At 38.9% G+C, this 13,963-nt stretch overlaps 1 protein-coding gene across 2 annotated transcripts in view; it reads left to right on the top strand.

Moving 5' to 3' along the window:
- The window catches only part of cicb (capicua transcriptional repressor b), a 35,293-nt gene that overhangs the window by 11,420 nt on the left and 9,910 nt on the right, over positions 1–13,963 (top strand). The window contains exons 1-8 of one of the 2 annotated variants that reach the window (XM_079468644.1): positions 7,814–10,254; positions 10,911–11,060; positions 11,362–11,518; positions 12,838–12,946; positions 13,027–13,209; positions 13,307–13,439; positions 13,568–13,755; positions 13,830–13,962. In XM_079468644.1, coding sequence (XP_079324770.1) covers positions 10,203–10,254; positions 10,911–11,060; positions 11,362–11,518; positions 12,838–12,946; positions 13,027–13,209; positions 13,307–13,439; positions 13,568–13,755; positions 13,830–13,962 — 1,105 coding nt within the window. In that variant the 5' untranslated portion in view covers positions 7,814–10,202. Of the gene's footprint in view, positions 1–7,813; positions 10,255–10,910; positions 11,061–11,361; positions 11,519–12,837; positions 12,947–13,026; positions 13,210–13,306; positions 13,440–13,567; positions 13,756–13,829; position 13,963 lie in introns of those variants that run through there. The other variant, XM_079468643.1, reaches the window with a different exon arrangement.

A 13,963-nucleotide genomic window follows, 5' to 3' on the forward strand; every position in this document is an offset into this window, starting at 1 on the left:
TTTCCTACATAACTGTGTTGTTCTACTGCGCTTCCTATATAACTTTGCATGCTAACTTTTTCCTACACAATAAAATGTTTCCAAATTAATATTTAAAGTCAATTAATTTACTTGTTGTGAGATAAGCAGAATAATGTTTTTTGTAGATGGTTTTTTGTACTGTTAGCAGAGACTTTTTGGAAATAAGATAGAATAGAGAAGTCTGTTATTATAAAATAGCCTTTTTCTAAATATAATCCTTGTTTAAAGGTATTCCGTGTATATCTGAATGACCAAATCCCATATCAAATTCCTTTTTTCACATGTAAATATTTTAATCTTACATTTGTGTATGACATTTTAATCCATAGAAATTTAAATGGTGATATTTATATGTTTTTTATCAATATACAGATTTTTGTGTGTGTTTGACAAGCAGGATTGTAATATAGATTGAAAAATACTTTTAATAGATTAAAATGGTTCCCTTGCATTATTTCCCTGTTATTTTACCAACAATTCCTTATTATTTAACACAAAGCTCAGTTCCTGCTGATGAAAAGTAGTCCCACAACATAATGCTACGACCAGCATACCTTACATTTGGACATGCTGTTTTAGATGGGGAGGCAATGTTAGATTTGCAACACACATTTTGAACTGTGGCTTAAAAGCTCCAGCACAGTCTCATATGACGTTGCAACTGGGTAATTTTAAGCTTTTCTGAACAACCAGATGTTACCCTTTTGTGTTACCCTTAAAATAGAGTGCTATGCAGAGATCTTGACATGGTTAACCCAGGCGCGTGGATGTCACTAGGGATTCATAGTGACCTGATCCAACCCCCTCACTGTCCCTAAGAAAGGTGACAGACATGGGTAAAATTTAGGATTAATCAGGGTTTCCGCTATGTACATTAGCCTAAGCGATGGCAGACAGGCCTGCCTCTCTCTTAATTATTTTGCCTTCAATGCTTCAAAATCAGGTCGGGGCAGACACAGGCTAACGCACAATAATAATCTACTTGTCACCATTACTTTGTACCCACGTTCTCACTACACGCTGTTCTGTTGTCAATAAGCACACACGATGGTGCTGCCACCGGCGTTTACGTTCTGTCCGTTCTCTCTGTGTGCTGCTGCTAGCCTGCTACGACTCCTGACCCCGCCCCAGGGTCATATATGGAGCTATTAGCTGCCTCAATTGTGCCTGTATTAGCAGTAACCATATTGATCAAATGCCATTGTCTATGACTGAGCTCATGATTGGACTGCATAATTGCCACATAAAGGCAATGAAGAGATTAAAAACAATCACCTTGTTTTTTCAAAAAACAAACAATGTAGGTATTCTATGCCTGTTGACTTTTGTGGCAAATTCGTTTTTTATGTGTGTAGCTAGTCTTTTGCACTCAGCAAACACAGCAAAATTGGAGAGCATGACTATGCAATTAGGTGAGTGGACAGAGGCAAATAGCGAATTAACACAAAAAGAATGGTTCCATAAATCAAAAATTTATTTTCAGGAAATAATGATTTATCTGGACTTGCAGGACTAAATTAGGGTCCTGGCATAACATTATCATCTAACCCAATTACTGTATACATTGACTGAGGCAAATTTACTGATTTATGTTTTAATAAAACAAAAATATTTTGCAGAAGGCAGGGAGTTTTGGTGGGTGATAGGCATAACAATACAAATAACAGTTTGATTATGCATTGCTAGTGCTGATAGGTTGGCCTTTGTTCATTGTTGTTTATCCATGATTTCAAACAAGAATCCTCCAATGGCTTTTTAGTGCAAACCATTAGCCCCAATTACGCAAAATAACTAAATGAGTTGAAATAATTTGCTGACAGCTTGGTCCCCCCAGTGAAAAAATCCCATCTGAGTTCACTGGTTGACCCGTTCTCACCTGCTGAATTCTGTAGATAGTTCAAAAGTGACTGTTTTTTACAAGTCCTTTTGTGCAGAGAATTTTTATGTTCAGCCATTTCCAGATAGTGTTTGGATAGTTTGATGTTACTCTAATAATTGAATCAACAGTACCCAGTGGGACATCCAGACACTTGTTTTCCCCTCTTAATGTATTCCAAAAGCATTTGTTTTACTTGTAACGTCTTTGAAATGCTGTTTAGCTTCAATTAACCTAGCTGTCTTTCAGATTCACAAAATGATCCAGACACTTGTAGTCGGTATTTTAATAGTTAAAGGTTCTAATGTTTTCAAAAAAGCCAAAATACTAACCAAAGCATTATTTTGCTGTTAAAATATGTTTCTAGATAAATCGATGGCACATCACAAAAAAAAGTTTCAGTGCTTAAGAAATGAAAAAATTACAGATAACTAGATTTTCAATACTTGTGAATGTGCAATCGATGAAAATTAGAGTTTTAGTTCACAGTTTGAAACTATATTGAAACTAAGGTGCAAATGACCACTTGTTTTTCATTAATTATATTATCTACTTTAATAGGGCGTTCCATTAGATTTGCTGGTCATTGCTGAATATAAGCACTCTGTTCATGTTCATTACATGAATTCTCATTTGGGGGAAAGTCAAGCAAAGTGACAGGCGACTGAATTTTGTTTAGCATTTGTGATGTTCAAAGGATTAAGAGAACGTCTCCACACAAACCCTTAAAATAATGTTTTTATGGCATTGCATAGTTATTTTTGTTTTAATCTTTATTCATAATTCATGTGTAATTTTGCAAGTCTGAATTATGTTTGGAAGTCACTGATTGACTTTTCACTCGTCTCATGGTCTGTTCTCACTGTATGTGTTGACAGTATACAGACATAAAAACAGTGTGGACATTCTGTAGCTTGTATTCTAGTGTTATAAAAATCAAATGTCTTCCTGTGTCTATTGATAGATAATTTATTCAAATATTTAATTATGTGTGGTGGTATGTAATTAGCTGTGATCAAGAGTGTATTTTTGTGTGACAGAAGGAAATGGAGAATGTCTTGCGACATGGCAAGAAGGCCTTTGTTCAAATTTAGCCCTGATCTTGTAGGGCTGCCTTGATACGCAGGCTTATGAGAAGGCAGAAATGGACATAAACAGTAAGAAAACATTTTTAACAAAATTGCAGACATGCAAAAAAGCAGTACCTTCATTTTTATCTTATTATATCAACCATATGTGCAACATATTTTATTTAAAGGCTTATGTTATTGTACAGTTAGATTCGCAGGCACACACAGGGTTATTCTCACAGTTATAGTACTCCTTTTAGCTGTTAAAACAGTTTTTGAACAGTTGTTTTTGCAGTACTGCTCATATTCATGAAAGAAAATCTTATTTTTTGTGTTAACATATGTTTGTCTGAGGAGCCAGCTGAAAAGTACGTTCTTAAAATAGTCAAAAAAATGTAGGAAGAACTGCTTTTTATCTGCGTGCAGACAGTTTTGCATTACAGTCGTGTTTTAAAAGTATCCTTAATTTATCATTTCTGTGTCTGTGCGTGTTCCCAAACGTGTTTATTAAGCATACTGAATTTGGAGGTTATCAGTAAAGATATGATGGTCCAGGTACATCTTGAACTATTACTTTTCTTCAAAAGTTAAACACTTCATTTAAATTAAACGTACATATAGCATGAAGATATATTTTTTACATTTGTTTATAAGGATATGCAGGATCATCCAGGGAAACCATTTACAATATGTTTAGTCATTGTGACAGTCCTGGCAGTTATCACAAAGAGTGAATCTGTTTTTAAGTAAGGATCAAAAACTAAACGACACAGTCTTGGAAATCTTTTTTCAAATATTGTAACAAAAGTAATGTGTTCTCTAAACTAAGCTGAGATGTGCAAGTTAAAAAGAGAATATAATAAAAATAATATAACTTTATTTAGAGAGACATTATCTTAATATCACTGTGTTTAAATAATTACACTGCAGAATTGCAGCTGCTTTTATTCCAAGGTCATATCAACACATTGTTTATCATTGTAGCAACTCCATACATTCTATATTGAATTTGATCAGTCTTAACAAATCCACACTGCAAACACAGATGTACAACTCACTACAGATGATACAAACACCATATATCTTTTTTCATTATTATTTTTAAAATGCAGGCTATTTGATTTTAAATGCAATCGGGTTGTACTTTTACTTATTACAGAGCAGTTACCGTAAACATCAGTTTTCTGGTTGCATATATTTTATTAACTTATAAAATTATAAACAGTGTTTGCTTTTAATTCCTTCTGAAAGCTACAGCACAGGTACTTTTTTACTTAAACATTAAACCATCCCTTTAATTATTTATCGAAAATGTTATTGATGAACTACAGAATTTTAGTTATATGTATGTCTCTGTCGTGTTTGAGCTTAGGACCATATATGTATGTGTAAGGTTGCCATCTGTCGCATGTTTATTTTGCAGTGTATCCAAAACCTATATCCAAGAATCACGTCTCCCCTTTAATCTTTCTGTATGCATAATGTCATTTGAACTCTCTCTGTTTTTTACACTCACCCTCCTATCTGTGTGTCAGTCTTTCGACTGTTCTCCGTCACCTGTTTCTCTTTTTATATCTCTCTCATTTTCTGGTGCAGTGCAGAAGTATCTCAGTTTTCCCTCTGATCATACGGTTCTCAGGGAATGCGAGCCGTCTCCCCTCATGTAGGAGGTTTCTCCATGACAAACACGCATATGTCTTAAGATAGCGTAGAGAACGCAACATTTGTAATTTCTATATTTTAGTGCCATTATTCATTTTTCATGCTTGTATTTATTGAATGTATGATTTCAATGCTTTATCTCAGGGGAAATCAGAAGATTTAATCAATGTATTCTAGACGTACACATACATTCACACAAGAGCCCCCCATCCCTAGCTGTAATCTCTAAGTGCGTGGTCGGTTTCAGTTTTTCAATAGGATAGTGCTGCCCCCATGTGAATAGAGTATGGCATTACAAACACAGAAGAGATGGACAGTTTCATAACTACAGTACATATTGTTTTCTTCAGTAGTGCATTTCATGCATCTGGGTAAGAATCTATCAGACTTTGTGAAGAAGAAAAAAAAGAACAGGACACATAGATGAATTAGATTGATTCGTGAGGCACCATTCTTCGTTTCTACTATCCTCCATATGTCCTTTGGAAAGTAGCTGGAATACTGGTACTGACAGATGGCAGCAGTGATATAAATATCTTACAAAATGCCAGTGTGTGTGTGTGTGTGTGTGTGTGTGTGTGTGTGTGTGTGTGTGTGTGAGGATGGTACCATGCCCAGTGGTCACCAATGTGGCATGAGTAACATAACCCATAAACTGTTACCATGGCAACAGGGAGTAGGCTCTGAGATTATGTTTTAATGACATAAAAACAATGATTAAACGAGAGAGGGATGGGGTTTTGAGGATGGGGCGTGCAGAATTAACCCTGTATCACACAGGGCTTAACCAATCTACACGAGAGAACTGTCGCATTTAACTAATTGTCATTTTTGATTATTTTGACAGACTTAGTTCATTTATTTAGGCTCACGTTGAACGAAATGTAAACCTCAAAGTGGTGGATGACTTTATATTTTTCAGTCATTTGAAATCAGCATTGAAAGAGTTAAGAACTTGTTTACTATAATCATACTCTGAGCTGGTGGTTCTCAGCCACCCCCTATTGGCTGTTGCCACGAGCTCAGCGCAAGCTCAGTGGCTGAGATGGAATTAAACCCCTCCCATTGACAATGACATTATGTTCTATCGAGAAGACATGTATCTTGACACAATCTTCCGTCATAATAACGTCTGTGGATTTCACTACATGAGCTGAAGTCGAGTAAATATCTTGACGCAGAATCACTCACGCCCTTCATGGTCCGTCTTACTTCATCTATTAGAAGATTTTTTGTCTTTCTATGATCATCTTCCCACATACAGTGAGTGGGGCCCTGTTTTCGCAACTTTCACAACTCCCTCCTCCCCTCCTCTCGATAGAATGACTCTTGTTCTATTTTTACACCCCTGACTTGCACACTTTCCCCTTCCCACCCATTTTCCCTCTCTTTTCTCAAACATTCCAGAGCCAGTCATTTTTATTCACCCACTCTGAGCGTCTTTTTGTATGGTTAATAGTTTCCGCTGGGATATAATAATAATATGCGGTTAGGTTGATCGCTGTGTACAGCTTGGCTACGTTTTCTTTTCTCTTTCTCTCTCTTTCTTTGTCACACACAAATATTCCTCAATGTCACGTGACTGTTTGAGAGGGGACTGTCTGATACTGGGCACAAGGCCAATACCCCTCTGCCCCATACAAACAAACTAGTCACTGAGCTCTCTCATATCAGCGCACACACATAAACCTACTCACAGACACACTGACACTCATATACACTGTGAGCATGCCTCTGTCACGCTGGCTTAGAGCTGCATGCACTGACAATAATGGTTTTGGACAGTCAACTTTGTCTGCGATATCATCACCGTTAAAGTAATAACATTAATAAATAGTAAACCGAGAAGGATGGGGGGAACTCACAATGTTGTTTGAAGGACGAATTGAACAGATTTGCGGCTTCATCAACAGCCGCATGGTCTAAGAAAAACTAGTAATGACAAATCATATTTCTTTTCTGTTTCATTCACTCACCATCAAGCTTTAAAGACCAAAAAAGCCCCCACTTTTCCATTCCTGGGGGGCAGTGTAGCGGCCAGGTGTTCATAGCCGCTAAAAGAGTGGGTAAAATGTGAATTACAGTGGAGATTATATTGTATTTGTTGGCTTTTCTTGGTAATGTTGGTCTCAAATCGTGATTATCATGAAAACAATACATGTGCCATTAGTGTGAAAAACTGCTTTAAAAGAGGAAATGACTTTCATTAGTTAGATAAAGACATTGCTGTGTGCTTTGTCCAATGTAGGAACAGTAAATCTGTATCATTAAAATTATTTTATTACTGACAACTGTTTGTATGTGTGCCTAAATTGTACCAGGCTTGTTTAAACGAATCACATCTTCACTTTTTTCATCTAAAATAAGGTTTACTTGTATTTCTATGGCTTTAGTGTGGATACCAATTTTAAGAGTATTATACAAAACAGTTAAGAGGAAAACTTCACCCAAAAATGAAAATACTGTCATGAATGACCAAGCCCACTGCCTCAGAACTGTCAGTTGCTAACATTCTTTCAAATATCTTCCTTTGTGTTCAACATAACAAAGAAATGTATACAGTTTTGGACCATCTTGAGGGTGAGTTAATGATGGCAGATTTTTCATTTTAGGGTGGAAGGATTCTTTTTACATGTATGCACGTGACAGACAATTACAGTGCATCCAGTATCTGCATTTTTAGCAGTATGTGTATGTGTTGCTCATTGCCCCCACTTCTCTCAAATGTGCTCAGATAATATACATTTTAAACTGTCATGATAGAAGTTTGACGAAGTGGATTTGGAGACGCCTCGTATGTCCTGTAGTCCTATTCATTTGTGTGCTTAATCCATCCCAAAATAACTCCGCCTTTGTAACCCAAAATAGACGCAAAACCCGAGATATAAAAAGTACATGATATGACACGCTGCGCTTTTTGGCAACTACAGTAGCGCAGCAGCTCAACGTCACAGTGGTACAAATAACGTCACGCCCCAGATTCTTGGTTAAATATTCATGAGCTCGTTTTCAGCCGTACAGCCAATGAAATGACAAAAAGCGAAGAGGGATTTGCATATGACTTACATTCCAACGCTCGCTCGGACCAATCAGCGCAGCGGATTGTTTTACGATTGGCTGCGTCGTAGACCAATGCAAAAAAGCATTCGGAGAGTAAAAGGCGGGTCACGGGCTGGGCGAGGTTGACACGCTGATAGAACGAAAGAGGGCAGCCTACTATACATCAGGAGGAAGAGGGAGGGAAAGAGAAAGAAAGGCTTTGCGAAGCAAGTGGGGAGCGAGAACTCGAGGCAAGAGTCGTGGCCAATTGAATGGTGTTATGATACAACTGCTTTTCTACTACGAACACCTACGGAGTAAACTGGGAGGAGCACGCAGGGCGCCGCGGGTCGCCTCGGGAAAAGTGACCCTGGTGCAGGAGAACCACACTGGACTGTACGGGCTATTATTACAATTCAGAGACATCATTTCAACACAACAGCATTGCGCCGGATCATCTCTATCCAGCTATTCTTCTCCGTTTTTTGTTTCCTCTCGTTGTCCGTAGTGGGTTAGTACGCGGCGGGGTCGGACCCTCTCGCGCAGTCGTAGAGCATTTTGATTTGGACTTGTTCGATGTCAGATGGCGAGGTGTTTAGTGGTCGATTAGCCTTTTGGATGAGACTTATTGAGGCTGGGCTGTGCGCGAGGGAGGGGGTGTCGGAGAAGGCATTTAAAAAGAGAAGTCACGGCGTTGGTTTAACTTCAGTTTGAGCTCAAACCTGCTTCAGGTTCTCACAAGATGATTTAGTCATCTTTAAAAGAGCACGACTGTAATGCAAGATAAAGGGAAGAAACACAAAAAGAAGCTCTTTGCGTTAAGTAATACATGTTTAGCGTGTGGTTGTACAATCTCCATTTTCTTTGATGTAATACAAGCTGCTATCTTGGATATAGTCTTTTGAAGTGAAATAAGGTGGGAAGTGGTGTTTTAACAGGTATACACCACAACAGAAAGAATAGCACATTGTGCATATCACAATTACAGCTACGGTGTTACAACGCTGTAACTAATGATTGTTGATCTGGAACATTGCACAGTTGGACATCATTGTTTGGGTTTTACGTAGGTTGTCTTCATCTTCATTAGTAGTGGCAGACGCGGATCGGTTGTTCCTCATTTAAACCTGTTTGCTTTCCGTGTAGTGTTACAGTTTTAAACCGTGACATGAGGACAGGTTTCGTGGTAGCTCTCGGCGGTGCGGATGCGAGACCAGGGGCGTTCCCGAGGGGACGGACTCCTCTAGAACTGTGCTGCTGAAACTAGGTCCGAATCTCTAATGCAGCCCCTAAACCATCCAACCAAAGTGGCAATATCAAATAAGTCCGGTTGTCGCTTGCATACTGGGCAGGATGTGATTATGCGCATGTCAATCATATGAAGGGAAACCAGGCGTTGTACACCAAACTGATACATTTAAATCAGATTTAAAACAGGATGTGGATCTGATAATGTCGTTCAGTGACAACCAAGATGGAACGATAGTGACCACGTGAAAGAGACAGATATGTATAACATGTGGCCTTTTATCGATCATTTGATGCGTATTATTTTCTTGGCCGATGGTTAATTTTTGGATCTAGAAAGTCGTTTCCGATGTGTGTCGCAACCCAAAGAATAGATTACACTCGCACTGCGGTGTGGTAGCATTCCCTGTTCAACACGCGCAAATGACCATGCTAACTTGCTAATCTGGCAGACTTGGGCTTCCCATTTTCACGACGAATAACGGAAAAAACGTTTTCACGAGTTCAAACATTTCTCACTTGATGTCAGTGTCGTGCTGTAATCCTTTTATAGCGGTAATATATATATATATGTATATTTGTTGCCAAATGAATTATTAATCGCGCCGTTGTTTATGTAAAACCCCTGGGCTGAGGTTAGCTCAGGTCGCGGCTGTTGCACTACTCGAGTCCGAGGATGACCGAGAGGCCTATGTAACCCCTTCATCGCCGCAGCCATCCGTAGATATAAACAAGCTCAGACGTGGAGGGGGGGCAAGCAGGACCAAAAACAAACTACATCATCCAAATGAAACCAAACCCGTATCCGCCTATCGGACCACAGCAGCGCGTTCAGTGTGTATATTAACGTTACTTGTGTACATTAAAGTGTTTTAAAACAAAGGTCGTCATTAGTTTTTAATCTCGCGCGTTCTTTGAGGTGCGGTACACGATCAGCTTTTTAACATTGTCGGAGCCAATAAATCTGAGGAAACAGATAGAAGTGTTAAAAAACTCAAAAATAATGTTAATGCATAACGGGCACTGCAAGGCAGAACATTTGGTACCAACGTGAAGAAACTAGTAGACGGATATTGGCAGCATCGATTATGGCCGCTTATTTTCATCGCTGGACTCAACATCACCTGTCTGGGAAAAGCATCATGTGGATACTTCATTTGTGATCGCAAGAACTTGTCGTGATTCATATCGGACGAACATTTGTAAACAGTACATCTATTTAATGGACAAACTACCCGCTTGTGATCGTTTTCTGTGAAAAAAGTCAGCAAGGATCATTCTCAATCATGTTTTCATCGGAAAGCCCGCAGTATCTTCGCCAAGGACTCAGCATGTTTGGTCAGTCTTGCTCAATTTGTCTTATTATGTTATTTATTGGTAAAAACGAGCTCTGTTGTAACCGCAATCTAATATTATTGAATTGTGTCTATGTAGTTGTATTGGTTTGTTAAAGTGCAGGTAAATATTGTTCAGGAGTCACATAAATCATTGATCGTTTGGCTCAGAAATACCTACTTAAATTGTCGCAGGAACAGCATTATCGTGGGTTTTCTGTATTCTTGATCTAGTAGTGGTGTTAGGAGGTGTTTGATGAATTCTGTCTGTGTTTATGCTTGTTTTTAACGAATGACACCTCTGAAATAGTACAGTGCTCCAGCAACATGAGTTCATTGTTGTAACATTTAGTCATTTTAATATGACAGCATTCATAAACAACAAGAGACTTAATTTTGAGTGATGCCATACAGTTCATATGTCTTCTTTATCTTAAAAATATGATTGTTTCCCTCTCCCATCTTTTGATGATTTACTATCATTAATGTATTATAGAATCTGTGATTTTATTAAAATGTTGATACTTATGTATTTAATATTTTTGCTATATGCCTCATTTATGAAGCTTGTTAGTTATGTTGTATAGGTTTGTTATTGGGGTTGATATTGTTTATTGGTGTTAATGTTGCATTAAATGACTACTGTGTTTTTTTCTGTAGTGTGGACTAATGTTGAGCCCAGATCAGTTCCAGTGTTTCCTTGGCATTCATTGGTCCCTTTCCTGGCACCCACCCAATCAGATCCATCAGCTCAACCTGGTGAGGGCCAACAAACTGTCAGTCATCCACAGACAGCCTCTCTGAAAAAAGGTAATTTACTTTGCACCCATTATCTGATTCTAAAATTAGCCGAAAGCTATTTGTCAACGTTTGGGTTAGATTACAGAAAATATTTATATGCTATATTAAAAACATTGAGGAAGCATATTTCCTGGAATGGTCTGAACCTTATTATGTATTTGGTCTCCTCGATCACATCTGCAGTGAGTCTCTGTAACTCTATCTGCTGTAATTCAGCCATTAACCCATCCAACGAGTGACCCCAGGGGTTGCCAGATTGGAGGGATTCATTAAAGATACTGTAATGAATAACACAGCTTTTGTTTTTCAGAGTCTCAGAGTGGGTCAGTTCTGAAGGAGATTATAGCGGGAACACCAGTCCCTTCCTCACGCCCTGCTCCCTCGGCCGATGAACTGCCCCTGGAGAGAGAGAAAGATGCGGAGAGGGAGAGACCCGACAGCGAAACAGAAAGTGACGTGGATGATCCGTGAGTGGTCTAGTGTGTGTGATGTGTCATTCTTTTTTAGTGTTTTGTTGCTCCGTGTAGAAACAGCTGCATAATGACATCACACAGACAGAGAGAACGAAAACATTCCACAATCTATTGTGTGTGAATGACGGGTGCAAACCAGAGGCTTTTACATTAATATCATCTGAATATGAATATTCTCATTTACTCCCTAAAATATAAAAACGTATTCATTTTGTTATTATGAAGTATAATTCTTATTAAACGTGTATCACCCGTTACTATACTGTTTTTGCATTGGAATGTTACTGACATTTGTGAAGCATCCGTCACTTATATCGTATGGTGGATATTACGGATATATTTAAGCACAGCGCTTTCTGTATCGGGTGTAAGTAGCACAACAGCTCAGTGCATTGCAGTTTTCAGTAATTGGCTCAGCTCTTTCTGCTGTATTGTTTCACGGCACAGTGAAGGGCCCTGAGGGTTTCTGTGAGTGAAATTGGTGGATCTTTTGGGCTCGTTTTTGGCCACAGCAGCGATACAGACATAACAGTGTAATAATTATCAGCGGAATAGTAGCAGAACAGTCCATCACCACGATCATGTGCATTCAAGCAGAAATACATAATAGGCTGAATCTTAACAAAATCTATGAAATTAATTTAATTAAATATCTCATAGTAATTCTCGCGGGCTTCACACTTGGAAAACCAGGCAGCTGTAATCGAGCGACAAAAGTGAAAATGCATTCTTTGTAGTGCTACATGTTAGAGTCTTTGAAGGAAGCGAGTAGGGTTGTATCAGCTATGAATAAATAAACGTACATGTACTCAAGACTACATTATTTTGTGCATTAAAGAGAAGAGTGCGTGTGAGAAAGAAAATAGCTTTTTGTAAGTAAAGAACAGAGATTGAGAGAGCGAGTAAGCAATGTATGATTAATAGATGTAGATGGAAAAAATCTATATAGTATTATATGGCGACAACCTTATTGTTGGGCTGATGAAAATCAGCAGGGAATTCATTAAATATTTTACTGATATATGTACAGTATCATGATATGCTAATGTTAAGATACATGTGATGTTGTTTTTGGATTTGAGGACATCTGTCGTTTTTATTTTTGCACAAACACTGATATTGACTGAAATCCAGATTTTTAGCAGCTAAACATGAACAGTATTGTAAGGCTTGGAAATCTAGGTTTTCTGGCAGCCTTAACCTTTGGTCACATTTCAAAATCGATTATTTCAAAGCGTTCATTGACTTTCTTATTAACCTGCTTTCTGCCTGATTCTTCTTTTTATTAATGAAAATATTTGATCTTTCTCCAGGTTTTTCCCTGGTGTTCTTCCTGATCCGCCAATCTCTGCGTCTCCTGGAAAGCGTAGATCTCAGTCCCTCAGTGCATTACCCAAAGATGACAAAACCAGTCCCGGCAAGGTACACATTTCCACATACAGTGTCATTTTCTGTGACAACGAAAGATCAACTCATTTTGTCTTACCCTCTTCTTTTTACAGAGGGAAAAAGATCACATCCGAAGGCCCATGAACGCATTCATGATCTTCAGCAAGCGCCATCGTGCTCTGGTTCATCAGAGACACCCAAACCAGGACAACCGAACGGTCAGCAAAATACTTGGAGAATGGTGGTATGCACTCGGACCCAAAGAAAAACAAAAATACCACGATCTTGCATTTCAGGTTGGCAGAACCATCTTACACTTGTTAGATGCATATTTAGACACAATTATAGTTTCCATTAAGCCCTTGCGATCTCTATCTCCATTAATATTCTCAGGTGAAGGAGGCACACTTCAAGGCACATCCTGATTGGAAGTGGTGTAATAAGGACAGAAAGAAATCCAGCAGCGAGGGGCGTGGTGTTCCAGGGGGGAAAGACATCCGTGAGAGAAGCATGTCAGAAACCACAGGTATGGAACAAACTAAGAAAGTTTATTACTGCACACAATGCTAGTGTACTTGAGTATAATCTGTTTATAATATCTGTGTTTACAAATAATATCAAATTCTTCCTTAAATGCTTTTGTAACTATTTCAGAACCTCCAAATGTTTCATTGGGGTCTGAGCATAAAGGGGTTGGGCACTGCATGGTGAGCGTGTCCGAGCGCGGTGGAGCTGAGGGACACGGTCAGCTTCCCCGTCCCCGTGCCTTCTCTCAGAGCGCCATACATAATCTGGAGAGAAGCGAGAGAGGCAACCCACAGGCTCTGGCTGAGCTCGCACAGGTATTGGACAAAATCTCACATAAACTGCATTATTACAAAGATTCACGCCTGACCCACTGTTATGGTTTTTGTAGATGTGTGGTGATGGGGGTCAGGTTTCTGGCCGGGGTGCTCTCTCTCAGTCGCAGAGGGGGGTGAGTGAAGACATGACAAGTGATGAAGAGCGTATGGTCATCTGTGAGGAAGAGGGAGATGATGATGTCATAGG

The sequence above is a fragment of the Barbatula barbatula genome (assembly GCF_947034865.1).
Source record: "Barbatula barbatula genome assembly, chromosome: 12".
NCBI lineage: Eukaryota > Metazoa > Chordata > Actinopteri > Cypriniformes > Nemacheilidae > Barbatula > Barbatula barbatula.